The sequence below is a fragment of the Odontesthes bonariensis genome, chromosome 9 (assembly GCF_027942865.1).
Source record: "Odontesthes bonariensis isolate fOdoBon6 chromosome 9, fOdoBon6.hap1, whole genome shotgun sequence".
NCBI classification, from domain to species: Eukaryota; Metazoa; Chordata; class Actinopteri; order Atheriniformes; family Atherinopsidae; genus Odontesthes; species Odontesthes bonariensis.
The window spans coordinates 22,650,549-22,677,525 of NC_134514.1; the positions used below are offsets into that span (position 1 = coordinate 22,650,549).

Below are 26,977 nucleotides of genomic sequence, written 5' to 3' on the forward strand. Positions count from 1 at the left end.
ACAAAAAACAACACTAAAACAATTCCTTCCTCGCGAAGGCAGGCAGGACCAAAAGATCTGTACACCAAGTACGCATGAACACATGTGCACATAAACACACCTGTTACAGGTAGAAGAACATGGAGGCGGTGAAGAGGTGGAAGTCAGACTGGAGGTATCCCACAACTCTGCTGTGCATCTATGGATTCTTTAGCACAGTTAAGCCGCTGGAGCCTTTCCTTTTACCATACCTGACAGGACCGGACAAGAATCTGACAACTGAACAGGTACAAAAGCAAAAAGAAATGATGACTAGGGGGTTAATCGAAAAGAGCAAATTGGGCAAAGTACTTACAGCATTTCAGTATGTTAATCAGTGTTGTTGATACCAGAACCAAGCACGCCGAATAATGGCAGCTATGTGTTTAAAGTTGTCGATATTCAGTCACTGATAAAAGATGAACATTCTAATAGGCCATATTCAAGCTGTTGAATCAAGAGTTCAGCACAGTCTTTCAGATCTGAGTGGTAAAAATCCGTTCATAATGACAAAACCATCAATTTATTGCTTGAAAGCTGTACAGTTTGGCCCATAAATATGTAGGGCATGGTATTTATCTGATAACGTTTTGTTCTGCCAATGAATTTGAAATAAAGCCATAAAGGCGTGTTGATTTTCATTTGTAAAACAAGGGATTTAACAAAAATACTAGATTAACTATCAAGGGTTTTCAGTCATTTTTAGAGTTCTTGCACCATTTACACTGGCCCAAAATTAATCGTACAAAAGTGTCTTCAGTAAAGGCCTGACAGGGCCTCTCAGGGGAGGAAACACAGCTTTGGGTGATGTGGGTGAGCTCCAGACTTTAGGCAATCATTGACGACAAAGGATTTGCATCAAATTATTAAAATCGGTCTTATCGGGTCGGTGAAAAAATACAGACTATGTAAAACATATAGCTTCAGCAAAAAATTTAAATCTACACGCCACTCACATCTTGAACGCTTCATTTCAAATGCATCGAGGCAAAATTACAAAAAAAAAAAAGCGCTACAGTCCAAATACTGAAAGGACCCGACTGTAAATGCAGTGGCTGCTTTACATTACATTACGGTCATTTTGCAGACGCTTTTATCCAAAGCGACTTACAATAAGTGTGTTCCACATCGGTAGGCAAAGGAACTTCAGGTCACAAGAAATCATAAGTGCATTTCCTTCCAAAACCAAACAGCTAAGAGCATAACTACTAGTGCTAGAGTAAGTGCGGTAAGTTAGGTACCTATCAGATTTTCCTTTACAATACTACCCCTGTCTCTTCCTCAGGTTAACAATCAGATTTTCCCAGTGTGGACTTACTCTTACCTGTGCGTGCTGGTGCCGGTGTTCCTGCTCACTGACTGGCTGCGTTACAAGCCTGTGGTGGTGTTCCAGTGTGTTATGCTCTTCACCACCACGGCACTCCTGAGGTGGACCGAAAGCGTAGCAGCCATGCAGGCCATGCAATTCTGCTACGGGGTAGTGACAGCCAGCGAGGTCGCCTATTTCTCCTACATCTACAGGTCACGTTCTGTAGCTCAGAAATACTGTCAGCTTTCATGAGTGTCGATGGTGCATGGTTGGAACAGACCTGACGGCTTGAATAGCTTTTGCTGGTGTTATCTATTGCAGTGTGGTAGATCTGAAGAGATACCGGAGGGCCACGTCTTACAGCCGCAGCGTCCAGCTCCTGGGGTACACGACAGGCTCCGTGCTGGGTCAGCTGCTTGTCAGCTTCAACCTCATGTCCTACTACAACATCCTGGTGTTTACTTTGGTTCTCACTGCCGTTGCTCTCGTCACCTCCTGCTTCCTGCCTATGCCCCAGCAGAGCATGTTCTTCCACCGAAAACACCCAGGAGAGACACCCGCACCGGAGGGAACAGAGGGCCACAGAGACGGGCCTGTGGATGCAAACACCTCCGTGGAGATGATGAGGGATGAACAGGTGGACAGAGGAGAAATGGAAGACAATGCAGAGACAGAGTCAAAGGTGGAGATCCACGAAGAGTCGAATGGCACAGAGAGCTGCAGTCGTGTGATCCGCATCCTGTGGAGAGACTTCCGTCTGTGTTATTCCTCCAGACAGCTGCTATACTGGTCAGTGTGGTGGGCAATGGCCACGTGTGGCTACAACCAGACTGTCAACTATGTGCAGGTCAGTTGTGAGGACAACCAAAAAGGGAAGATTTAAATCTTTCGCTACTTTTCTAGAGTACCTGAGGTACAAAACCCATCATGAGACAAGACACAGAAATAATCTCCAACAACAACAACAACAAAAAAAAGACCAAAGAGATTTCAAAGAGAAATTTCACCCTCCACAAAAAAAATGGTGCAAGGGAACAATATCTGATAAAACATCAAGATGTAAATATATAAGAAAATGCCACATTTAACAAAACGCTGGAGTTCAAAAATTCTTTTTAGTTGAAAGGTTGCTGAGAATGTAAAAATAATCCCGTGTTAAAATACTCCCTTAAATCCCTCTTTCATTCTTTTTAACACTGTAAAGTCCACATTGCTGATGATATAAAGAAAGGAAAGCTCTGACTCTGACCAGTTAAATTGAGGAAATGCTGTCCTTAGGTTTTCCATGAAGTGAAAAATGGCATTTTCTGAAATTATGTGCATTTCATCATTTTGTAGTGTTTTTTTCCCCCTTTTGTTTCTGCTTCTTAGTTGTGCTGCTGTTCTCACTTTAAAGCCACAGCTACTGTACAAATGTGATATACAACCACTGCTCCAATTGGAATAGCCAGTTTACAAATCTGATCAGGTTCATGTGTATTGAGGAAGTATCCCTTCCAAAGATGGAAATTCCAAATTGAGCAAATCCAACCTCAATTTTGTCTTAAACTCGTAACACCCTTATGTTCAGCAAAACAGACCTTAGTGATGACACATCAGTCAGTTCCGGCTGCTGTAGTCTTTTTTTAATCATGTCAAAAAAAGATGAGACTTAAAACTTCATGGGGCCACTCTTGGATTGCACAAACGTCTCATAAATGAACCTGCAAATGAAAGCCGTTCTCCTGCTTATAATCCATGTGACGCGCTTTGCAGGTGCTGTGGGAGCATGTGGAGCCTTCTCAGAACTTCAGCATTTATAACGGAGGCGTGGAGGCAGCGTCCAACCTGTTGAGTACGCAACCATCAGTTAAGGTTTATGAGCTTAAACCCCTCCTGCGCAAACTGAGGGTTTAAGACCGACATGGTAAAAAAAAACACATCACAGGTGCTTGGACAGTTGTATTTAGTTGAACTGTTATCCCCTGGCGACTTGTTTCGCAGGTGCAGCGACATCTTACGGCATAGGCTTCACTGAGGTGAGATGGGAGCAGTGGGGGGAGCTGGCTCTGGGGGGTTTCTCTGGACTCGGGGCGGCTGCGCTGTTCCTCATGACTTTCTCTGGCAACATCTGGGTGTGCTACGGCAGTTACGTCATTTTCAAGTGTCTGTACATGCTGCTGATAACAATAGCCATGTAAGAGCAATGCCTTATACAATTATATTCTACTCCGATTTAAGTTGCAAGCAGGAGTATTTACAAAACACACACACACGCGCAGCTAAAACGGTTCCTTCCTTTCAGGTTTCAGATTGCAGCCGACTTGTCGATGGAAAGGTACGCACTGGTCTTCGGGGCAAACAACTTGGGAGCACTCGTTCTTCAGACAGTTATCACTTCTGTTGTGGTAGACAGCGGGGGGCTCGGCCTCGACATCATTACTCAGGTAAGCCACGTGGTCACAGAACCCGTGCTGCGACAAGTCTGCATGTCCGAGTAATTTATTTATTTTTTTTAATTCTGTGCTCTTTCGCAGTTCATCATATATTCAAGCTACTTCTCAGCCATCTCTGTGGTTTTTTCACTTCGGGGACTATTCAGCATCTGGAGAGCGCAGAGAAAAACAAAGGAAAAGAGAATCGTTGCGGATGGAACAGAATGTCCGCCCTGTGAGGAGCACAGATTATGAAAACAACGCCACTATGAACTGAGATCATCCGTTTGCATTGTGTCAGTTTAAAAGTAAAAGAAATTAAGAAAAAGGGAAAAAAAAAAAAAGCTTCAAAATGTCTGACTCTAGTATTAATAGTCAAACGAAAAGATGAATGCCTTGAGGGGGTCTCTTCTTATTTAAAATTCTTTTTAATATATATATACTGTATGTATTTACACATTAACTTAAAATTCTTTAAAGTCCAATGAAAGTGGTTTTCAGTCCATCAGCCGGTTTGGTTTCCCACGTGGACGCGGTCGACTGTCATTCAGAAGTGTTGCGACGTGTCCTCCACTCATCTCCGATGCAGCATTCACTGGTTTTCATCTCAACAACAGAATTTTTTTTTTTTTTGTTTGTTTCTTTAGTGAGAAGAATTCACCCAAAAGGTTTCTGCACAAATAGAGTACCTGGCAGTACCCAAGCAACAGCTCCGTCTTCCACGGATCTTGTGAGTTTTACAAATACTGATATGCACAAAGAGCTAATCACCTAAAAGTAAATTAATATGTACAGAATTGCAGCATAATGAATGGGATATACTGTATGCAATAACTTAGTTTTCAGCCAGTTTGATTATACGTGGCGGCTCAGTAGAGGCCAGGCCAGTTCACAGGTTAAATAGAGGAGAGGATCAACCTCTCCCCCTGCTCACCATCACTTTGTTTTGTAGCCACAGACAGCGTCAGCATGACCGACTCGCATATTGTTCCATTTGTGACAAACTGCGATAGAAAATACAAATTCATACAAACATTGTGTTTTTAAAGCTACTTGTGAAACAAAACAGTGCAATAGGTGCAAGCGCGCCAGTTGTTGACCCTGTAAGTGAAGCTGAGAAGGTGGGCCGCTATAAGAAGGGGTTTGTTGAGGAGCCTCCTGCCGGGTACTGTGCGGGTGGACCTGCACCCTGGAATAAAAGAGGTGCGCAAACACAGTCAGAAGAGTTTAAAATCATTTAGACACAGGTCAAAGTGAACTCACACGATTGCCACTCAAACTTTTATTATGAGAGGTTACTGAGAAAACTGCTACCAGTCTTGTGAGTATGTTGGATGAGGAATGCAGTTTGTGTCAGATTTGGCATTGCTTGCACGTCGGGTATTCTGTCCAAAGGGAACAGCACCAGCCAAACTGATTATTTGTCTAATCCTGAATGAAAACCTACTGTAAACTGTGAAAATGTTCCCTCACGTATCTCATCTACCATGAATCTGAAAACCTTGACACACCTCTGCATATTGCCTGAGCAGGTTGGGTGATCTGCTTTGTCCTCCTGTAGACTCTCCAGCATGGACTTATTCTCTTTTTGAAAGCTATTTTTGCTGTAGGATCCAAATTTATCTACATCTATCGACCTACATCTTACAAAAGAACAGGAAGTTATTGCCTTCGTCCCAAATAATTATTCCTTTTAATTATCCCTACAACCCGTGTGGATTGAGTTAAAAAAAAAAAAAAAAAGTATTTAAATTGATTGCTCCTCCTGCTTGGAATCAATTGCAAAAAACCATCAGAATATTAAGGAGCCCGTCTCACTTCACAAATCCAAGCTCATTTTAAGCACAATGGGAGCAGATATGCAGATATGTCTGGTTGCAAATGTTATGACTGACCATTCTGCTCGTTCAGCCTGCAATGACTATGGCGATAAAATATTCTGAGCTATTACGTTTTATAAGCTTTTTGATCATTAAAATCATTATATTTAACATGATTTAACGTGACATATTTCTTGTATACATTTGTTTTGTGGACGGTGTGTTTGCATTATTGTGTTATTTTTGCTGACCTTTGCTGACCAAGAGTTTCTATTTCCTGAATGGATAAAAATGAATTAAATAATGAACTAACCAGAAAAGGGTTGTTAGGGACCATAGGTCCTGCCATTCCCTGTCCAAAAGGAGTTACAACAGGCTTGGCTGGGCCAAAGGCTGGGAATCCTCCACCTGAAACACACACAAGACTGTCATACAGTGGGACTTCTTCAGTCATTGTCACTGAAACGTTGTGACAACTACTCAGACTGGTGCATGATGCTGTTAATTCTACAGCTGTATGATCTGCACAGAGACACACACCGTTGGGTTGCTGGGGAAATGCAGGAGGCTGAGGGAAGGGAGCCTGGCCAGGAAAAGGTGGCTGGAATGTTCCACTGAAACTGGTAGGGAAGTTGTAGGCTGCAGCATTTCCAAATCCAGACGGCATACTCATGGAGCCTGTGCCAAAAGATGCTGCATCACAGCGGGAAACAACAAGTTACAGAGGCCTAGCTAAGACTCAGCAGCATGTAAAGAAAGACATACACTAAGCAAAGGGCTGTTTGAAGTTTAGACCTTTTGCTTTTGTGTATCGTGTGGAAGTCTTGCAGTGCACAAAGGTGCTTATAAGTGGGAATATTACACAAACGCCATCACACATCAGCGGGAAAATCTCAAAAAAAGAATGTAGACACTAGGGATTTCAGTATGAGATCGTTAGAAAGCGGTTTACTGGAAGTAAACTGGAAGTGTGTGAGCTTGAAGAACTAGGGTTACAGAATAGTCCAAATAAAAACAATAATACTACTACAGTAAATTAGTATTCAGAAATATATCAAACACCCCCTGTAGTAGGTTTGGTCAGTGTTTTTTTTTTTTTTTAGCAAGTGGATATTTACATGTGCACAAAAAAATATATATCTTCTGTAATCCACTTTGGTTGTGTGTTGAAATGTCTGTTGGACTTTCTTATTGAGGCCCTCTGGAGCTTTCTCTCACACTTACATGCATAAATAAGCTTAAAGACAAAAGGCTGCACACAAGGCTTTGGAAAAAGGAGAGATTCAGAGTCAGACATCTGTGTCTGAGCTCTGATGAGCACAGCAACTGGGATCAAACCGTTAACTATGACAGTCAGCTGGCAACCAGCAGCTGACAACTTTACAAAGGTAACATCCAATCCCATCGATAAAACCCTCAAACTGGAATTGAAGCTCATATCACAAAGACAAACAGGACTTTATTCTTGTTTGACAGATAAGAGGAAAATGTTGACACTGACTGTAAGATGGACTTACTCGGGCTACTTATTACTCAGCATATTGCTCAAAACAAAAGGTTTTGAAATATTTCTTCAGTTACTTCCCTTATTAATTTCCTATAGTATACTTTATTTCTGTTTCCGAGTGTCTTTATGATCATAACTACTGATTTAAAGACAAAATATTGAAATAAACATTTCCCTCTCGAGCTGAGGCCCAGATTTCCCCAGAAAGGCCACATTAAGTCCAGTTTCAACTTCCCCCTTTCTCTCCTATGGTGAAACCACAAAGGGCCGATAAGTTTTTCAGCCACACTATGATTGCGTCTTCAAACATTTTCCGAACAGATTGATGACAGAAAATATTAGTCACTGCCAGAGCAAGGCACAAGAGTACAGCAAGGAAGCAGACAGCACAAGGCAACCTACCAAAGGTGGGGGTATAACCCTGCCAATGAAGAGCCTCCGCCAAGCCTGTTCAGCATGGCAAGAACAACCAAAGAGAAACAAAAGTCTGCTGATTCTTTTATATCCCTTGTGCACAACAGTGAATGGCAACACTAGTCCTACTACTCATTTCCATCGGGAGTCTTGGGAGCCAGAACACTGACGTTTTTAAAATTTAATATTTGTTTTCTTCGTCCCTTATCGCTTGTTCCTGTGATTGCAAGCCGACTCGATGCTACTGCGGCAAAGGTTGCCACTTCAGGTGTGCAAGCAAAAAATAGTGGATACACTTATGTATCATATACCCCCAATATATTAAAATGTAAAGTCTATTTCTATTTTATCTTTTTACATAAATGGATTTTCATCTGAACTTCCATGATGACCGAGCTGATACACAGACGCGCCTCAAATAGATCAAAAACAAACCTGCCGCGGCCGCCACGCTTGCTGCTCTGCCGTTGCACTGGAATGGGTTGGTGGGAGCCCCTGCCGGAGCAACACCAGCAGCTACAAATGGATTAGTTGACTGTGCTGCTGGAGAAAAATATCAAGTCACCAAGCATGAGACAGTAATAAGAAACTGAATGATAAAGTCTTTAAACAGCTGATTTATAGAAGGTGCTCCCATATCAAAACATTATTGCTGACTCTTAAATCTACAGTAGTATTCATACCAATCATGTTAATCAAGCCAGTTCACAAGTTTCCAAACAACCTAATGATGGTAAAGACAAAATGACCTGTAAGGCAGGGTGGTTGAAAAGAAACTAAAACTCATGCACAGCTCATATATGCAACATATGATCCACGTCTAATCCTCAGAAATGTCAAACCTCTTCTTCATTCTATGTTGCAACTATAATTAGCGCAATGCGACTAATCCTCAGCTTGCTCTTCACTCCAAAAGGTGACTTGGTAGAAAAAAAGTAACACAAATATGCTACCCATTACCACAAGACGTCATCTGTTAATTCACTCACCTCCAAAACCCTGAGCCATGCTCGATATGGGCTGCTGTGCTTGTGCTGTTGACACCACCGTCTCTGGGCCAAACACACTCCTGCGGAGACATTAAATTAAAATGTGTGCTTCGAAAAAGCCAGAAAAATTCATTTAAAGGCAAAGAATAGAGAGCAACACTGTGTGTCCAGATACTTTGTGTAGATAATTCCTTATTATGCAGATCCATTAACAACCCTACGCTTCAATATTCTGCTCTGTAATGCCGACCACGACCACCACAGTGATGGGCTTTCTTCTAAGTACGTGTGGTTGGTGCAGTTTCTGACCTTTGTGAGGTGCTGGTGGTGTTGTAAACACTGGTGGCAGGGGCGGGCGGGCTGAAAACAGTGTCAAGCTCAGCTAAAGCCGCATAGCGGTCCCCCCAAGCTGGACCCACTGGCTGCTTCTGAGGCAAACCTGCCGCCGCCGCCGTCGGGGCTGCACTCACCCCGATGGGAATACCTCCTCCTGGAAGAGAAACACATAAGAGCGGAGCTGGGTTCATTCGGAATCAGAGTAACTATCAGGGGAAAAAAAAAAAACTGTCACAGACAAACGCACGAAAGGTCCCGAAATAGCTGCCATACTGTATTCGACCTAATAAAAATAATTGGGAATACGTTTTCAGTCATCAGGAAACTCAAAAGAATACAGTTGCATGAATAAAATATAAATACCGATATAATATTAATCTAAAAACCGGCCCGGTGCAATTCACAAATGTGCCAGAATGAGGACCGTGTGTCGCTGAAATACTTAAACCGATATGTAAGAAGGCATTTCCACCAAGTCCAGTAGCCTGCTGTCTTTACGCCTGCTGGTTATGTCACGGAGGCCAGGGTACCAATAACACGGGGGAAGGGAGTATGAACATCTTAAAATATGACTCAACCGTGGCCAAATTAGATATGTCATCAGAGCTGTAGGTTGGTGCAAAATATTAAATCCGCCCAGTTTTTAGAGTCTACGCCTGACCCTGCCCTGATGGGTCAAAACTCATTAAATCAATGTGCCTCATTACTTCATATCTCTGCGTCCTCTCTTCTTTCACTGATCCTTTCGCCCTAAAGCTGAGATCTATGAAACAGGCTAGGCCGAAATGTTTACCTTGCTCTGTTTTGGCAGAGCTAAAAACGTTATCCAGGTCAGCCAGGACTGCGTATCTATCGACAGAAACGCTAGTACTCTGTACAGCGTCACTGCCAGCTCCTGTGGAGTTACTCTGGGAGGAAGAACTGAAGGATCCAAAGTCGGCACTACTTGATTTGGGGAAGTTGTCAAAATGTGCAAAATTGGCATTTGATAGTCCCCCTGAGGCGCTACCTGCATGAAAGAGAGAGATTAAAGAGTCGTGAGGAAAACCGTGATCGCTGGGTTCGAGACAATAAAAAAAAAAAAAAACAAGGTGGAGAGTGAGGAAACAAACTATATAGAGGGTACAGTGGGGGTTGAGTCAGGCTGTGGAAGGGATGCCGGCACTATCTGAAGGAGATTTATCCCCGCAGCTCTGCATCATTCTGGCTTTCTATTAGTCTATGAAGCTAAGGAATGCATATAATTAGCACTTCATTTATGCTCTTTGCGTGCTGCTGATAAAGGAAGTTACCAACAAATAAAACTACTAAAAATCTTATCAACCATGAAATGGGGAACACGAGTGTAAAATATTCATTGGACCCCCTCATAAGCATTACTGGGCTTTGGAAAGCATAAATGAACACGAAACAAGCAAAAAGAATGATGCATTCCTCTCTGATTTGTGAAATAAAGACAAAAACTGCTTTTTTTTCTGCAGGACAGATAATCTAATAAAGAACTACACGTAATTCTCCGAGTGTTGGCACCTATGATTGTTTCACAACACGTCAATGCTTGCCAACCACACTGATGGAGGCACTTCCCTCAGTTAAACTTATTTCAGGGGACTTTTCGTTATCTTTGGAATGTTGAACAGATCAAAGATAAAATCAAATCAAAAAAAGACTGTGAGAAGCAACAATGGTGCATCAGTTCCACTGTCAAAAGACGTGTGAAAAGGCCTCCTGAATCCCAAGCAGTGATTTATTGGTGGCTAAGGATGCTCTCAATTAATCTGTAAACAAGCCCCATCACCTGATGTTTATTCTACTTATTGGGACCGTGAATGATCTAAAAGGCAGATGAGAATTTTTACAGAGGTAGAGGAGAAGAAAAGTGAGCTGATCTTCCTTATTTCTGTACTTTGCAGAACAAGGCCTTTATATCCAGGAAGATTAATGCACGTAAACAGGAAACTCCTGTGTTCATTTAGCTTTCATTGTGTGTTAATTTTATGTAAACAAAAAAATAGAACAAAAACATTTAACATATTTGTTAAAGTTGGACATGACTCAATCACTTCCAGTCATTTCATTCTTAATTTCGGGTGGCTCTTATATTAGCTTTGGACACTACAGAACTCAAAATAGTTTCAGAAGGAGGGAGAGCTTTCTCCCCGGGGGGGTCGCCTCCACCTGAGAGCGAGAGGCCCTGCCAAAGGTGTCTTTGATTGGTTGAATTGAAATGTTTCATTTTACGTGCGTCAACGCGTGAGAGCCAGACGTATTTGTTCGAGCAGAATCGGATCATGAACATCAAAGCGAGCACTATGATGAACCGCCACAAGCTGAGGCACGTTGGCTGTGCGTTTCACGGAAATATCTGAATGAATATATACATAAAAAAAAAAAAAAAAAAAAAAACCTCTAATATCACCAAGAACGAAGCTTATTATCGACCAACAAAATGGTCAACTCTAATTCTTGCTTAAACAGACAAGAGATGAACACAATGAGACAGCGGTTACTCCCAGAAAGAGAAGGATCAGAGTGAATACACATCAGAAAGGTGGAGAGGGTTAAAGCTGTTACGAGGGCAAGCGCAGTGAGAGACTTACTGTGTGCACTCTGGAGAGGCAGAGCAGCGGCAAACTCACCCATACTGCGGCTGGATGAGAGCACAGCGAACGCTGGCAGACAAAAATCAAAGGAGGGGGAAAAAAAAAATGGTGACATAAGCAACACGAGATGTCGAGGAGAGAAAGGAAGTCAACAAAAGCAGTGGTGAAAATGATAAAGTGTTAAATCACAGCAAACCAACGGCTGCAGAAGCAAAGTGTGAAAAACACATTGGACAGACTGAACGGCCGAAGTCAGAGAGTCTGCGACACAGGGATTATCTCCCGAAATGACACGAGAGAGGAGCGAGATTTATCCATCAAGCAACAGACATGCTCGAGTTCCCTGCACAGCCTACGCCAAGAAAATGAGTGTGCACCTCCAGCAGAGGACAGCGTAGCACACGACATCGTTCTGTGACCGGTTTGTGTAAGCGTCGGTGTTTGTGTAAGAGTACGTGAACTGGAGGGCGAGCTCCTAATGTGCAACATTACTTCTAGAAACGTTGGTGTAATAGCAACCGCAGAGTGTTTGGGTGGTTAAAATGCTACAAGGAGCTGCGTCACATCTGTGGAACAGCCCAGTGATCATCATGGACTATGGCAGGGATGTCCACATCCGGTCCTGGAGGGACCTGCTTCAACACACCTGATTCAGATGGAATGGATCTGTTCAAAAGCTTGTTAAGTTCTGCAGCAGCCTGCTGATGATGCACTGATCTGAATCAGGTGTGTTGAAGCAGGGAAACATGTAAATCCTGCAGGACAGCGGCCTTCCAGGACCGACTTTGGAGATCCCTGGACTATGGCATAGGTTCCTCTTAAAAAAAAAAAAGAGAGAGATTTCAGCATAATGTAGGTTTTACTGTAGTGCAAAACACTACAAATAAATTCTAAACCTCATTTGTACTGAGGAAACATAAAAATGGACTCATTGAGTTTCTTGAAAAGGTGGGTAAACTCGTTTGAACCTAACAGTTTATGATGGTCAAGAGCTTTAGAGAGGAGTCATAGCAGCTGCGGTACTAATCTCACTTAGATGCTTTTAGGCAGCTGGTGATGCCGACCGTATTACAGGGGCCACAGCGATTGGGTCCGAGTTTTTTTTGTTGCTTAATGCAGGTACCATGTAAACCTCATTTTCAATTTGTTGTTTTTCAAAACTTTTCAAAGTTGGACTACTCAAAAAAAAAAAACATTCAATAATTTGGTGCACATAGGCTCTTCACTACTTAATGGAAGGATGAACACAGCGTATAGGAACGTGTTAAGAACAGTTCAAACAAACCAAGAGATGCAGGGCAGCGTGCGTGCATGCGATGAGCTCGTTTGTAGCCTCGCAGCTATATGTACATTCTAAATGAGTAACATCACAAGCCATCTCCTTTATGCAAGGTTTCGGGTGTTCCGTTTATTCAGTGAAAAATGATTTGTTCTACCTGTGTTCGAGGGCTCAAATGTGGCGTGGGGTGCAGAGGGGAAACCACCTGTCGACCCAGCAGCGCTCCCGAATGCAGCAAAGTTTGCAAAGTCTGCATCTGCGTTGGCACTCTGTGCCGCTGGAGGCGGGTTGAAGAGGTGATGTTCAGACAGACAGGCGAGCAACAAAAACAGTGAGGGGAAAACAATGAATGAATGGATTTTTACACAGACACACAAAGACATGAGGGGGGACTGCGAAACAAATGCAATGAAATGTGACTGAAAACGAGGGGTAATCATACTGGGTCTTGTTTGATAAAATGTTGAGTAATTTTGAAGGACGGCAAGATAGCGTGACATTCACCCTTCCCCTAGAGATACCACTGGGTGCGTGTTTAGGACTACAAACGTCATTAATGTTAGAGCACATCTGTGCTCTCGCTTTCCACGTGGAAATGTGTCTATTCCACTTTAGTTGCCGCATTTAGGGCGAGTCTTGATGACTCTTTGCTTCCCATGGAGGATAATGTCCTATCATTTCCCTCTCAAACACAAATAGCCTTGTGTTACAGGAATTAGCAACCATAGAGATTTGTTTGCTATGTCTGACACTTTTTCATCATTTACGGTCATATTTTGCAACCAAGGATGCTGCGCGGCTGCTGGCATGTAACAAATTCCATACAATCACCAACATAAGCCACGTTGTGCAAGAGGTGTTAAATAAAATGGAACAACAATCATTCTGCATCGCTCACACCACACACCTTCAGGAGCTTTTTAACTTTTTTATTTTATCCCAGACTAGTTCCTGTTAAGTTTTTCCTAAGAGGCTCAAATATTCTTGCCTGTTTTTTCACGCGCTGCCTTTGTTGTTGAGATTTGATCAAGAAGGAGTTAACCAGGGTAACTAGAGCAAGATTCTTACAGTTTTCCAAAAGAGATGATTTTTATAAACAACATTAAAAGTCATTAATAACATCTGGCATATGTTTTAATACTAGTGGGATTGGCCTGACAAAGAATTTGAGTGGGGCATCTTCCACAATTACTCCATCAAACTGCAGCTGCCCGCAGCTGCTCAGCTTTTTTCAGGTTAGTAAGTCAGTTATTTGTCTGTTCCTTACTTGTGTGGCTGTTGAAATGTGCAAAGTTAGCAAAACCGGCACTGGCGGCCGCATTCGCATTGGGCGGGGCCGCAAAGATGTCTCCACCCAAGTCACTGAGGAGGTCAAACTTCTTATCATGGAGCTGTTGTTGGTGGGTTTGTCCACGGCTCACCACTGGAGACTGGTGGAGACAAGAGATGGATTTGAAAAACAGAACCTTCATGCATGCCTTGGTTAGCATACAGATGTGTGCCAAACAAAGAGTCCTGGAGGGAACAACCGTAACTCAAAGACAAATGCAAAGAGGATAATAGGCCATCAGAACAGAAGACTGACAAGTTGAGCACCTCAATGTCAGCGATTCATACACATCAATCCTTTCCAACCTTAAAAAAAAAACAAAAACTGAGAAGTAAAAGGAAGGACACTGCTCATCATGCAACAATGTCCTTTTCTGTTGGGAAAACCTGCATTTAGGGCACGAAAACATCAGAAACAACCGATCTCATTTTTAGGGGAAAAAAAAAAGAAGCAACAATGACCAACATTTACTCTAATCGATAATCGTGCTCGTGCCTGAATCGTTACATTATTTTAATACCTTACTTGGCATTCACCTGATTTGGTGGGGTGTTCTTGTTGAGGTGCAGAGAGGGGGCCGACTCCCCCAGTAGGGATTTTAATGGTCTTACTTCTGGGGTGCTGCTGGTGCTGCTGTTCGAGGAGCCAGAGATGGAAGCATGGACTGATGCCACCACTTTGGCCTGTTCGGGAGGTACGTACCTTGGAAGCAGTTCACATCACATGCATTACATTAAGATAATTCTGCTAAAAAAAAAAAAAAAAAGAAAAGCTACCACAATAAACTTTTTAGGAATGGTATCAAAATATAGAGAGAAATATTTCACGTGGCTAAGGACTTCTAGAAATAAACCGACACAATCTAGACAGGTTTGAAAATAGCATAATTTCATTCTCTGATGGAACAATCTTCCTCAACTACGTGTGTCATGTTGCGATAAGAAAGAAGCGCCTATCGACGCACCGGCAGGGGAGCTTTGATTCTTGGAAAATGAAAAATCGATAACAGCGAGGCACTATCAGTCATGTGTGCGTCTGTGTGCTGCAGGACAAAGGCTTTTGTGAAGGAAAAGAACTGTCTGCAGCTGAAGTGGCATGTTGAGACATGCCCTGCTTTCCCCTCGTTTTCATCAGCCTTCTGACGTCAGAACAAGGACTAATTACACATTTTTCACAAGCTGCCTTCGATGATTTAAGATCTGAATGTTAACAAAAAGAAGATGTATGTTTGCACCTAAATTTGCATAAATCTATGCTTAAACTGATTTAACATCTATTTGTGATTACCAACCCCTTCCTTTGCCATTAGAAAATTTGACATAGCACTTATTCTTATTTGTATAAAGTAAGTGCTAACATACTAACAACTATGCCAGAGTTTTGCATTTATTTATCCTTTTGATGTAATCAAACCTTTTAACTTCATAGAATCATTTCACCATGCACACAGAGCAGCTTGACTGTAATGACCTACATTCACTGCATTTAAAGAGGGGTATTTGGTGGCTTGCTGGAGGCTATGAGCCTATGAGGTGCCTTGGAGACAATCCACGCCAGAGAGAAGGAAAACACACAGGAAAGCTACACGTCCGTGCGATCCTATTCATTTCTTTTGCACCGACGGCTTCTAAAAACTGACGTACCATCTCTTCTTCTCGTATTTTTCTTGAAGGAACTCCTTGACTTTCTGTGGTTCCCTGAAGTCTGGTACTGAGGAGGTTCTGTCATCATAAAGGCCGAGCCAGATCCGTTTACACGCCTGAAACACACACACAGTGAAAGGAGTGACATTCGGCTGAACATTTCCGAGGCACGCCCAGCTACAAAGAGCTTTGCTGGACCTAAATGATCGGTTATTCAATTGTTGAGGCAAACTGAAATACTAACACGAGAAAATGAAAACATAAGCGACGAGTAAGCAGTTTTACTAATTTTTTTTTTTAGATGTAAACCTAAGCAGGTGTGATCAGGTTTACCATATCTGGTGGAAAAGATTTAGACAAAGATCCTGTGTTCCCATATACGGGGAGAAAAGTTTAACATAGCTTCCTGGTATAAAAATCAGTCTCACCTTTCACTGGCTTTGGATTTTGGACCGCATTCCTTAGCATTTGCCTAATCTTGTAAAGAGAGACTTACAGGCTTGTTGTGTATGGTCGCTCAGTATGATATGCTGCAATGAGTCAGAAGTGTGCACGTTTGCACATTCGAGCTTACTTTTTACTATCAAGAGTTGGATTTTGAAACTGTGACAGCTGAAAACGCGTGCACTGTGCGATTTGACTCGCTTTCTGTGTCCCAACTGCGCTCCAAAGGAGAGAGAAAATTCAGTCTGAGGGTTTAATATTTATACAGCATCCTTGATGGGCACAAGCATCGGCTGCAGCCTTCAGTCTCGTATGGCAGCCTATCCGGCCACTTTGCTACAGCTTTTAATAGACTGCGCTTCCCAGGTGGCATTGGTCTATTTCATACTCCGTTTATCAGAAATGTGTCCTGCATGACGATGGATGCAATGGACTTTGGTCCCTCAGTGTAACACAAATTTATAGCCCTACTCTATCAGAATATGATGGATATGTCAGAGCCTTAATGACAAACACTCCATTAAGACACTATCTGCTTACCGTGTACATCATTTTACATCTTATTCGCCTACTTTATTAGTATTTTACGATATGGTTGAAAATTATATAAACTTAACCCTTCATAAGGTATTTGTCCTAAAAAAACATTAAGGCCCATTGATTTCATGGACTCATTGCTCTGACATCGGATTTCAAAAGGTGTTACAACCCTACCTGACTAATTTTCCAACTCATAGATTCTACAGAGTTTGTTTTCAATGTGTTGTCTACTTTCACATCTAATAAAAACAACAACTCCACCGGATGAAATGTGCCACAAAACTTTGTTTCCTGGATTGGCTACACCCACTCCTCAAGAAGGTATCTGTATCTTCCATCCGGCCTTCTTCTTTGAAAAGAATTGACATTCTATTGGGGCAAAAGGATGTTGCTGCAGTATAAATAAAACAAATAATTACTAGGGGAGGAATTACCTCCGGTGCTGTTCTTTAATGCAACAGAGCTGTAGAAGCCTCTGACTGAACACCCTCTGGTATTCAATCCCTATACTGTGTAGATGGTGAGGACTGTATGCTTCCTTGCACCATCATGGCTCCATAGTAATTCCTCTGCACAGAAACAGTTTTCTTTGAGCCACTGGTTGACTGCAGTGTCTGATACTGCTTCTCCATCACTGACTACAAGAGGAGATGCAACATCTTCTGGTCTATACTCAAGCACCTACGCTTCCTCAGGAAGTAGTCTGCTCTGTTACATTTCCAGTCCATTCCAGGGGCTGACTGGGTGCACACCAGCGCCTTAAAAGTATTCCCTTTGCATGTGTGTTAATTCAAAATTTTTTTGGTTACTTTTTTAATCTACTAATATAGAAAAGACAAGATAAGGAGTGTGATTAATAATTGTATTAGTGTGTATGTAAAGCAAGCCAGCCGCAGCAGCAGGAAAGTTGAGTGTAATAAATAAATGTGTTCAGTGACAGAGCAGAACGTTTCTTACCTCATTGCCATGTTTCTGCAGGAACTCGATTTCCTGTTGCGTGAACGTTGTCATGGAAATGGACTTGACTCTATGAGGTGGATTCAGTCCTCGCCTGCGGGCGGAGAATTAGAAGCCGGGGTCAATTTAATTTGAGGGAAAAATAAATGAGAACCTCTTTTGGACATACTCCAGAGTTCACCTCTCTGGATGGGGCCATTTAATTAGCTACAAGCTGACTGGCTGCTGGTGTGTGTGACTGAGGACAGAAAGATGGTTTTACAGAGAGAAATCACAGAGATGAATCACAACAGAGACATGCAGACAAAGAGAAAATAAAAAAAAAAAAAAAAAAAGGTTGAAGATCAGAACAAGGGAAGCGAAGAAAAGACTTCCTTTGCTGACAATAACTGAGCAGAGATCGTCATTACAACACAATAGTGAGCTATCTCCTCCAATATAGAAGCTCCCATTATGGAGGAACACCCATTATCCCAGGGAAGCCTTGCTAATTTTTCCTCAGAAGGTCACAGCTCATGCTGCAAATTAAAAATACCTTCCAACTGCAATAGTGGAAAAGGGCCACCATAAGGGTTTTTAAGCTTAAGGGGTGTTTTTTTCCTGAGAGTGAAAACCAATTAGGAGCCGACTGCAAGGTCACCAACTGTTTGGTTTCTGAAGGTGACCAAAAGATATTTCGGGTGCAAACAGAGTGTGACGAGCTGAGCCGGATTAACTGTTGTTGTCAAACATTGTCAGTCTTAGAAGTACCTTTAACCATTAACCCAAAATAACAACGTAAAAGTACAAGTAACAAATGTGTCCATGAAAATGTGTGAAAAAACAAAACAAAACTGAGGGTGACTTTATTAAGGCTCGTCTCACCTTAACTTCACTGGTTTCTGTCTCCAAACCTTAAAGAATGCTCGAGCAACAACATGTTAATGGTTGTCATTCGGAGTTTAGGTCACTGCATTCCAACTTATATCTGCATAATATATTCTGGAGACCTGCGACTCTTTTTGGCCACACATAACCGTGTACCAATATGGCCGAGGATTTATCAAAGAGAGGTTTCTGGAAAGCAGCAGCTGTTTTTTTTTCCTTCTTGAACTTTTTCTTTTCAGCCCCAGTGGAAACTGTCTTGGAAACGTAAATGTTTGTCATAGAGTCACTGAGGTCACCCCTCTGAAAAAATGTCACAAATACAAATACAGTTTTACGCACATAGAGAAGTCAGATCCTTCACCGAAATACTAGACGTGGATACTAAATTATTCACAGCCGTTACCTCTTACAGAACTTATTTTCAAACACCCCCCCCCCCCCCCCCCCAATTCTTTACGCATCCACCAATCAGCTGACGGTAACCCAATGCGTTGCCCACAACATGAGCAACAATTAGCTCTCAAAAAGAGAAGATGGACGGAAACACAAGAGGAGCTTAACTCTGTCAATTCCCAATCAGAAAGGTCGAGGCTGTCCTCAGACACATAAAAAGAAGCAGAGTCATTATGAGAGAGGGGACTGCGAGTCCTCACCAATGCATAGAGCAGGTCGATGGGAACTACTAGGAGGTGTTTCTGAGGGCCTTATCAACTCATGACTGTTTATATTAGGCTGATATTTTGTTGGAAGAAATAATGCAAAAAAAACCATGTTAATGTGGCTTTTTAATGTTAAACTTTTGAGAAACAAAAAGCTGCTTAAATCACCAAACTACGTAAAAGACAAAGAACTGACAATTAATGAACAACTCAAATGACGCACTAAGTAAAAAAAAAAAAGAAAAAAAAAAAAAAAAAAAAAAGGTTGAATTCCCCTTTCCAAGTAAGGGTTTGGTTTCTCTATTTTCTAGTAGTTGACTCACCTAACTGATCAAAAGCAAGAGGCGCTAAGGTGTGCGAATGTGAGCTTCAGTGTATCTAAGCTCTGGTGTATTTTTCAGTGCCCTAAGGAAGGTGAATGATCAGATTCTATTCACATGAAGAGGAAACTAGGTCAATACCGGGGACAAAGTCCCATCGCCCTTAAGGTCTATTTATGATCTCAGCATCTCTGCCCAGTTGTCTCACTGTGGGCATTCCAATACCAGTGAAGTCATCTATTTGCTCTGTTCTTTGTCTGCTGTGTATTACTCAACTCCGATCTCACATTTAAAAACACATCTAGTCCATCTACCATTCTTTATCAAAGCTGTCCCCAGTTTTTGACCATCTGATTCAGTCAGGGGCTGCAAAATTAGAAAAAATGATGATGACCCTACCATGAATCAATTGTGGCTTACAACACAGTGACACCATGTTATGGCCCTTCAGTCTCACTGAGCGTCTTTCACAATGTCCAGTGACAGCGGTTTTCTGTTTTAAGGGAGATTTAAACTGTAATGTTAGAGATAATTACAAATAAAAATGACCTTTACCATCAACATTCTCCAAACACCAGCAATGTCTACTATAAGCAACCTAAAGTATCAGTTTTGGTATGAACTACTGGTACTGTGTACCAGAACACTATCGCATATTGCACAATAAAATAATTATGATCTAAGCGCTACTTTATACCAGGACAGCTGAGCCAGGGAAAACTCAGCTCATTTGCATACTGTAACAGCTCCAGGGTGAGAGAAACTGGCAAGATTAACTCTCTAAAGAATAGAGAGGCTTGCAAAAAGCCTCGCTTTACTGCCCCGAGTCCCGGCAATAAGTGCCCTGTACACACCCTCTTCCACCGCTTTGACAACTACCTTTTATCACTGAAAATGTAGATTCTTTAGAAAGTTATACCACCATCGCAGGCTTATCCGCTGACTACGCTTCACAGGTAGTCCACAATTATTCAAGAAGTCGCGTGTCATGTGGGACAGGAAAACTTTTACATCTTAAAAGTCTTGTTCGGCCATTAGCCCACTCTTTATGTTTGTGTTCTGTGACACCTGCCCACTTCTGAGACTGCCTCGTCACATTCGCATCCCTGCTTACTCAGGGCACACAAGGCCAAGAGGGGTTACTTCCTGCCGTGAGAAATTCTCCAGAAAGAAACATTGTGAGAAGTGTTCCTCCTGGGAAGGCCTCCACCTTTGTAAGGAATGTGTTTACAAAGCAGATTCCAACGCCACCCATTAAATGACCACAAATGAGAGCGGGAGACGGTTGCGCCCTTACTGTCACCCCAAAAGAAGTCCGAAACACAAGCACCCAAACACTGGGGGAAAAAAAAAAAAAAAGGGGGAAAGCAAGCAAAGTGTAATTAAATAAAAGGTGCTTTAGCAACCGGCACATTTCCATCGACGGTTTCCTCATTCATATTTAAATAATGCGCATTAGAAAAGGTTGCTACGTCAGGCATACAGACAAGATAGATGGAGACAAAATTTTTCAATTTCACAAAAAGGTTCTGACACGAGCCTGACAGGGTTTGTTGAATTTCTGCCGATGCTCAGAAGAAGAGATGAAAATGCCCTTGTGAATAAGTTTTAATGTTGTTAACGATCAGCCATGTCGTTTATGGGAACATGCCTGATGTGCATTATCTATCCAGAGTGCTCAACATTCACGTGACAATCAGACGGAAACGCAGCCAACAAGGTGTCATCTGTATTGTCGAAGGCTTTTACTTGAACAAGTTACAGTAAAAGGCTTTTTCTCCCCCCCTCATTATTATCTGTGACACAACCATGATAACTGGTTCAATCAGTTGATCAGCTTTGACCAAATATTTAGGCACTCCCTTGCTTGCACGTTCTAAATGAAAAAGAACAAGAGAGACAGTGAATTGACCTCACTGTCGCTTCCTGTTGCTCACATACGACATCACATGCTGCTGATGTAGCAGTGCAGCGGGGCCACACCACTTCCTGAGCCTGCAATCACACCCGGCTTCCTGCATACATCAGTCAGGGAACAATTTGCAAATCATAATCTCAAACTATAGCACACCTCCTAACTCCCAGCACAGGCTCACATGACAAAATTTGTCGTGGTCCAGAGTCTCCGTGTGCAAAAAAATTCATTGATTAAAGCCATTAAACATATTCAAACAAGGACCTTTTTTTTTTTTTTTTTTTTTTTAAATCCCTGCAACATCTTTGGAAGAATCATTATTTTTAAATGGAAAACAGCAAGGCGATTTCCGTGGAGCGCTGAAATGAACCAGAGCAGGCTGCAGACTGGAATAAGCATATCAGGATGGATGGACGAGCGGTATATTGAGTTACTTGCTGATAATCTGCTGCCGTTTCAGGCATCTCAAAGAAACTGAACAAACTGATCAAGAAGGATGTCGCTGTGCTGAGGGCTGCTCTATGGCCCCTGCAGCAGACTGTGAAACGAAGAGTGTCGCACGAGCCGCCCGTTTGCGAGGAAAGATGGCATTTTGTGGCAAAAAAGAAAATAAAGAAACAAATTCAAATCTCATCAATGATGGGGCAACAACCACATCTATGACTCGACTCTACGAGACCCTTACGAGAATATGCATCTTAGGCGATTTTGGCAAAACTGATGCGCGAAGAGGAAGCTGAGCCATCTAAATATAGGAAACTGATGAGAGGTGTTTGAGCTTAACAAATGTCAGAGTGCAGTGCATTGTTTCAGCGGCGACTTCACACAAGCAAATCAGTCCCAAAACAGACATGGGAATTCTGGGCAAATGAACTCAAACGACAAAAGAAAAACTTAAATGCTTGTAATTAACGGCAGAAGTCTGTCTTCTTTAACACCATCTATTCAGTCATTACATACATGAATTTTCTAAACCTTGCCCATTACACTCTTAGTTCATTACCTTTCATCACTGTATGATACTGCTAGGGGTTCCTTTCTTGGAGTGAAAAACATTTGGCTGCATTTAGGGGTTGTATACTGTATATGCAGCTGAAAAAGAAGAAACGGAATGCTTCACTAATCCCAAACTACAGATGTTTGGTTACACAACTGGACAGCAAGGCTTTAAGTCTGGCAAATGGCATGTAAAGTCATAACACAGTTACACTACAAATATTAGCAAAGCAGATAGATTTTCAAGTGTTCATGGGAGGTAAATGTAGAGTGGAAAAAAACCCGTTAATATTAATTTAGCAAAGATGGGCAACTAGGTAATAATTATAAATCCCATTGTAGATCAGATACAAAGATAGATGAGTGGACTTGAGTAAACTGATGGTTGTCTGACAATGATCAGTTACATCTGAGATTTTTACCATCATGTTGGAGACAAAAACACTGTTATTCAAATCAAACTCCACATGGTGACAATGACTTAAATAGGCATACACGTCTCTTTGTACATGGGGAGTGTCCCAACGTTACCAGCAACTGGTAGAAACAGCTGGCAACTGGCTTATCTGTAGATCTAGCTTGCAAGTGTCAGATAAGTTCATAAGCTAACACTGGAGGCTAAAGTTAGCTAGCATCTAGGGTGGCTGCGCCGTTTGTCTGCTTTGTGGAACACCGACACCTCCATGAACCCCGCCCAACACAGCAAGACAATGTCAAGACGGCAAAACTCGCACTTACTATACCGTTACTGGTTCTGTCTAACGTTAGCTCGCCCTAACAGGTTTAGTCCCCCACCCCCCCCCCCCCCCACCCGCCCCATGCGAAAAGCAAGAGCTATCTAAAACGCTGGACCGTGTGCGCAATGTCGAAGCTAAGGTCACTATGCAACTTAATACTTACAGGATGCCAGAACAGGATGTACACACGAAAGAGCCCACAGTCATGTTGGCATAGGTTGGGCCGCGCTGGTCGCAGTCAAAGCACTTTCTATTGGGAGGCAAACTCGTCATTTCTCTCAGCATCTTCAGGTGTTTCTCCTCTTGTTTTCGTTTCGCACTCGCCGCCATGGTAAGAGATACACAGCGCGATTAAATAAAACAAGAATAGGTTGTGAGGTCAGCTTACAACTAAAACAAAGGGCTGTGCTTTTTCACGGTTGTCGACTCGTGCTAAAGGCAGAGAGGGGATGGGAAGCAGGCTCTGTTGTCGGGGCGGCCTCGAGTCTCCTCGAACAGGGAGTTTCAGGCGTTGGAGCGGAGAGACCAAGAGACTTCCTGCCACTTACTTCCGGCGTTGCTCAAAATCTCGCTATGCAGACAACGCCGCTTCTCTTTGGGTCCGGGCCAACTGTGAGTGCTATACAGTCACAGTGCAAATGTCCAAAATCGATACTCTGTCGTAATGATTTATAAGAGCGTTATGACAGTGCAGTTGTAGTATTAAACAATAATTTTGCACAAAATGCGCGTCTTTTTTTTTTTTTTTTTTACCAGCATCGTAAAATAACCAGTTCCGTATGCTTGCTTAAGTATGGAAACCCGGCTAGATAGCAACCATTCACCTCCGAAGGTTACAGAAATAACTATCTTGTCCTCCACATGGGATCTTTGGCTGTTCTCATGACAGTGCAGAGGTGTTTTTTGAATACACCAGCGCCACGATGTGGAATCCTCTTGTCACTACGGAATTATGGAGGTGGTTCATAGAATATTACAAAGATGGCGTGCCTGCGCATGTTTCTGATGAAACACAACAATTTGATTTGGAAAACATGTACCAAGCACTACATTTGTGAAGTAAAGCACGGGAGGTACAAGTTAATGTAATCTGGATTTGTTTTTCAGTAAATTCTGATAAAGTACAAGCATTCTTCTTGCCTTTGCAAGATCAGTCTAACACGCCAAAACTATTTGAGAATTTCATAGTTGCTGAATGGTGAATGCGTTTTCTTTGATACAATTAGGTGGAAATGAATCATTTGACAAGTCACCTAACCATGCTCAATGTCACTAGGTAAAGTAGACATTGTATAAGACATTTGCACACTCAAAAGAAATGAATACAAATCACAATCCTAATGCTAACCTATACGCATGCTGTCGTTTCTCAGAGAGGCATGCACAATATCAGGCAGAATTTACAAAAATGTGAATAAACAGTGTCACGCTGTACACATTTTTATGTATTTTTTTTAATTTATATTATTGACATGATTTGCATAAAAGAACACAAAGTAAACCAAATGGCAACTGTATTATTTACAAGTGGGATAACCAAATGTCAGAGCTGTTTTTTGGCGATGGACCGGGAACCAGCTAGTCAAATTGAATACATGACTTTACTGTTTAATACATTATCAAATTTGAGAAATGTTTGGTCTGTTTAATTGTGGGGGAGCTAACTCTTAGAACATTATCACACGTCTTATTTGAAAGTTAAGGCCTCTCCTGCTCACCTGTTTACTGACAAACTCAACATTTTAAAACCCAACAGAATTAAACCTGACAAGTCCGCTACTGGACTGAAGTTGAATTACAGTTTGTGGGAAGTCTATAGTCTGGAACTTTAAAATCCTGTCCAATCGCACCTCTGTCGTTTCATTTCATACTCCAGCACAGCTGCTCTTTCTGTCTTAATGACTACTGACTGACTGACTGAAGCAACGTTCGCTGTGGCAGCAGCTGTGGAGAGAAGTCAAAGGGCCTGCGGTTCTCCGTGTAGCCGTAAATTTTGCGTAGTGCCACACGCGCCGCTTCTTCCTCGGCTGCGACAAGTGTCTCCCCGGGACCCTGAGCCAGGAGCTTCTTGTCACTGAATTGACACAGAAAAGATATTTGGAAAAAAAATAAAAATTAATGAGATGCACGTCAAATATAAAATAAAAGAAACCATGATTTATCGAGTCCAAAACCTAAAGTGGAATTCAATATGCCAACGACATCGCCAGCATTTCTTATGGAGATTTATTCTTTTAAATCTTCATTCACTCTACTTTCTTAGCATAACAGAACACATACCTGTACAAGCCAACAAAGTACAGCGGCAGGACGGTACTGGCTCCAGCAGACCTGAGCAGACGAGGCTCTGGCAGAGGTAGGTTTCTTTTGGTGAGCTCCTCCACCAGGAGCCCCATGGGGTTGACCACAGTCCATAAATCAAACAGGTCCTTTCCTATCAGCTGAGACACCAGAAAGTCCTGGGGGGGGTAGCAGAGAAGGCAGAGGTGAGGAAAATGTTATACTAACCAATCTGCACCAACTGAGGAGATTTAGGATTAACACATTGTAGTTTCTTTAAAAAAAAAAAAAAAAAAAAAAGAACAATCGAGTCCCGGTCACTCTGATTCGCTTACCCTTAGAAATATTCCAGTTCGCTCTGCTCCACTGCTTTCCTGCAGAGCTCCAGTCACTGCCATGAAGGTAGAATGGAGCACGTCATCTGGAACAGGAAACTCTGCACTCATGGTTAGGTCCTCGATGCCAAGATTTCTCGCTACGTAAGTCACAATTGCTGGACTAGTAAGATGCCCCACTAGACTCTCCACCCCGTCTTCCGGCAGGCTCGGGAAGCTTGCCCTGCAGAAGTCGGTCAGGAAGCTTTTGGTGAAATCGTCTCCCTTTCGACTCAGCTGAATGTTATCCTTCAGAGCCAGAGCCATGGTCTCCGAGTCCACGCCCAGCTCTTGTCTCCTCTCCTGCTCCATTTGCACGTAACAGGGATTGATGAAGGCTGCTTTCAGAACCTCCAGGGAGAAGTTTTCATGGAGTCGGGAACTGAAAGCTGCAACCTCAGCATGGTAATCCCAGTTTGGCTGTTGCCACCTGAAAGACCGTGAAACATAGAGCTAATTTCATTCTTTTTGGGAACAAAATTGTACAATTTAAAATGTATCCAGTGATACAAAACGAGAAGCACACTTTAATGTCCGCCACCCTCCTCCAGCTTTAGGAGCCATGACAGTTAGCTGCGCCCCTGGTCTAATTTAAACGCTATGAAAACAGTGACAACACTCAGGCTGCAAAAAAAAAAAAAAAACTTTAAATCAAAAACATGTAAAAACTGCACTGTATTATCCCCATATATGTTAACCCCAGTACATCGGCTAAAAAAAAAAAAATTGCAGGATACATGGAATGCATGAGTGGCCTTGAGATGCTCTCCAGTGAACTCTGGCGTTAGCTAACGTTACCGTGGCTTCGGTGGTGGAGGTCCTTCAATCCTTAACTTCTTAGCCATGAGGTACATGTACGTTTTCATCCATCGTTTTTTCTCCCTAACCTGTACGTGTAAAACACTTCTGCAAACACGCTGGCAATGAATTCCAAATGTCAGCACACCGCGATTTATTATGTACCCCGCCGCCATGTTTCCACAGGGCAGCAAAGTGTAACCACTAAATGTGTCCGTCAGGAAACAGCTAACTACATCCGGTTAGAAAGACCCAGGCCGTTCGTAACCATGGAAACAAGCATAAACGGTAACTAACGTTAACTAACAGAGCGGTTTGCCGAGTGATACTTGTACAATTATACAACTATCAAATTGTATTATATTATATGGTAAAAAGGTATCCGTTAGCTCTGTTTTCCTTACAAGCTGAGTTGAGTTTTTTGGGGG

At 42.3% G+C, this 26,977-nt stretch overlaps 3 protein-coding genes across 15 annotated transcripts; 1 reads left to right on the plus strand and 2 right to left on the minus strand.

Annotated features, from left to right (window-relative positions):
• The first annotated feature begins 85 nt into the window (after positions 1-85).
• On the plus strand, positions 86-5,837 carry slc19a3a (solute carrier family 19 member 3a). The gene is made up of 8 exons (XM_075473668.1): positions 86-266; positions 1,304-1,539; positions 1,649-1,964; positions 1,998-2,174; positions 3,083-3,161; positions 3,311-3,503; positions 3,612-3,753; positions 3,844-5,837. The coding sequence occupies exons 1-8, from the start codon at positions 120-122 to the stop codon at positions 3,994-3,996; spliced, it is 1,443 nt and encodes a 480-aa protein (XP_075329783.1). The 5' UTR covers positions 86-119; the 3' UTR covers positions 3,997-5,837.
• agfg1a (ArfGAP with FG repeats 1a) lies at positions 4,151-23,625 on the minus strand. Of its 13 annotated transcripts, none has more exons than XM_075473658.1 (15): positions 23,261-23,625; positions 17,604-17,697; positions 15,663-15,778; positions 14,556-14,721; positions 13,957-14,119; positions 12,847-12,966; positions 11,447-11,479; positions 9,601-9,816; positions 8,781-8,961; positions 8,472-8,551; positions 7,918-8,025; positions 7,471-7,515; positions 6,102-6,254; positions 5,875-5,969; positions 4,151-4,930 (listed from the first exon to the last, which is right to left on the minus strand). In XM_075473658.1, exons 1-15 carry the CDS (start codon positions 23,425-23,427, stop codon positions 4,871-4,873), a joined length of 1,797 nt encoding a protein of 598 aa, XP_075329773.1. In that variant the 5' UTR covers positions 23,428-23,625; the 3' UTR covers positions 4,151-4,870. The 13 variants fall into 13 exon arrangements, with proteins under 13 accessions (XP_075329773.1, XP_075329771.1, XP_075329772.1 ...); XM_075473656.1 differs by having other exon boundaries at positions 7,918-8,022; positions 11,408-11,479; XM_075473657.1 differs by having other exon boundaries at positions 6,102-6,239; positions 11,408-11,479.
• Positions 23,626-24,531: 906 nt separating this feature from the next.
• Positions 24,532-26,745, minus strand: mrpl44 (mitochondrial ribosomal protein L44). Its single transcript, XM_075474451.1, has 4 exons — positions 26,550-26,745; positions 25,713-26,181; positions 25,378-25,556; positions 24,532-25,171 (listed from the first exon to the last, which is right to left on the minus strand). The coding sequence occupies exons 1-4, from the start codon at positions 26,723-26,725 to the stop codon at positions 25,000-25,002; spliced, it is 996 nt and encodes a 331-aa protein (XP_075330566.1). The 5' UTR covers positions 26,726-26,745; the 3' UTR covers positions 24,532-24,999.
• Between the last annotated feature and the right edge of the window lie 232 nt (positions 26,746-26,977).

Coding starts and splice junctions, on each gene's coding strand:
- slc19a3a (XM_075473668.1), top strand. CDS start 120: ATGGAGGCGGTGAAGAGGTGGAAGTCAGACTGGAGGTATCCCACAACT. Junction 1,965..1,997: donor AGATGATGAGGGATGAACAG/GTGGACAGAGGA, acceptor GACAATGCAGAG/ACAGAGTCAAAGGTGGAGAT. Junction 2,175..3,082: donor AGACTGTCAACTATGTGCAG/GTCAGTTGTGAG, acceptor CGCGCTTTGCAG/GTGCTGTGGGAGCATGTGGA.
- agfg1a (XM_075473655.1), bottom strand. CDS start 23,427: ATGGCGGCGAGTGCGAAACGAAAACAAGAGGAGAAACACCTGAAGATG. Junction 14,120..14,555: donor AGAACACCCCACCAAATCAG/GTGAATGCCAAG, acceptor TGTCTCCACCAG/TCTCCAGTGGTGAGCCGTGG. Junction 7,516..7,917: donor AAGCGTGGCGGCCGCGGCAG/GTTTGTTTTTGA, acceptor CATGCTGAACAG/GCTTGGCGGAGGCTCTTCAT.
- mrpl44 (XM_075474451.1), bottom strand. CDS start 26,725: ATGGCGGCGGGGTACATAATAAATCGCGGTGTGCTGACATTTGGAATT. Junction 26,182..26,549: donor CCTCCACCACCGAAGCCACG/GTAACGTTAGCT, acceptor ACGGTCTTTCAG/GTGGCAACAGCCAAACTGGG. Junction 25,557..25,712: donor GAACTGGAATATTTCTAAGG/GTAAGCGAATCA, acceptor TACCCCCCCCAG/GACTTTCTGGTGTCTCAGCT.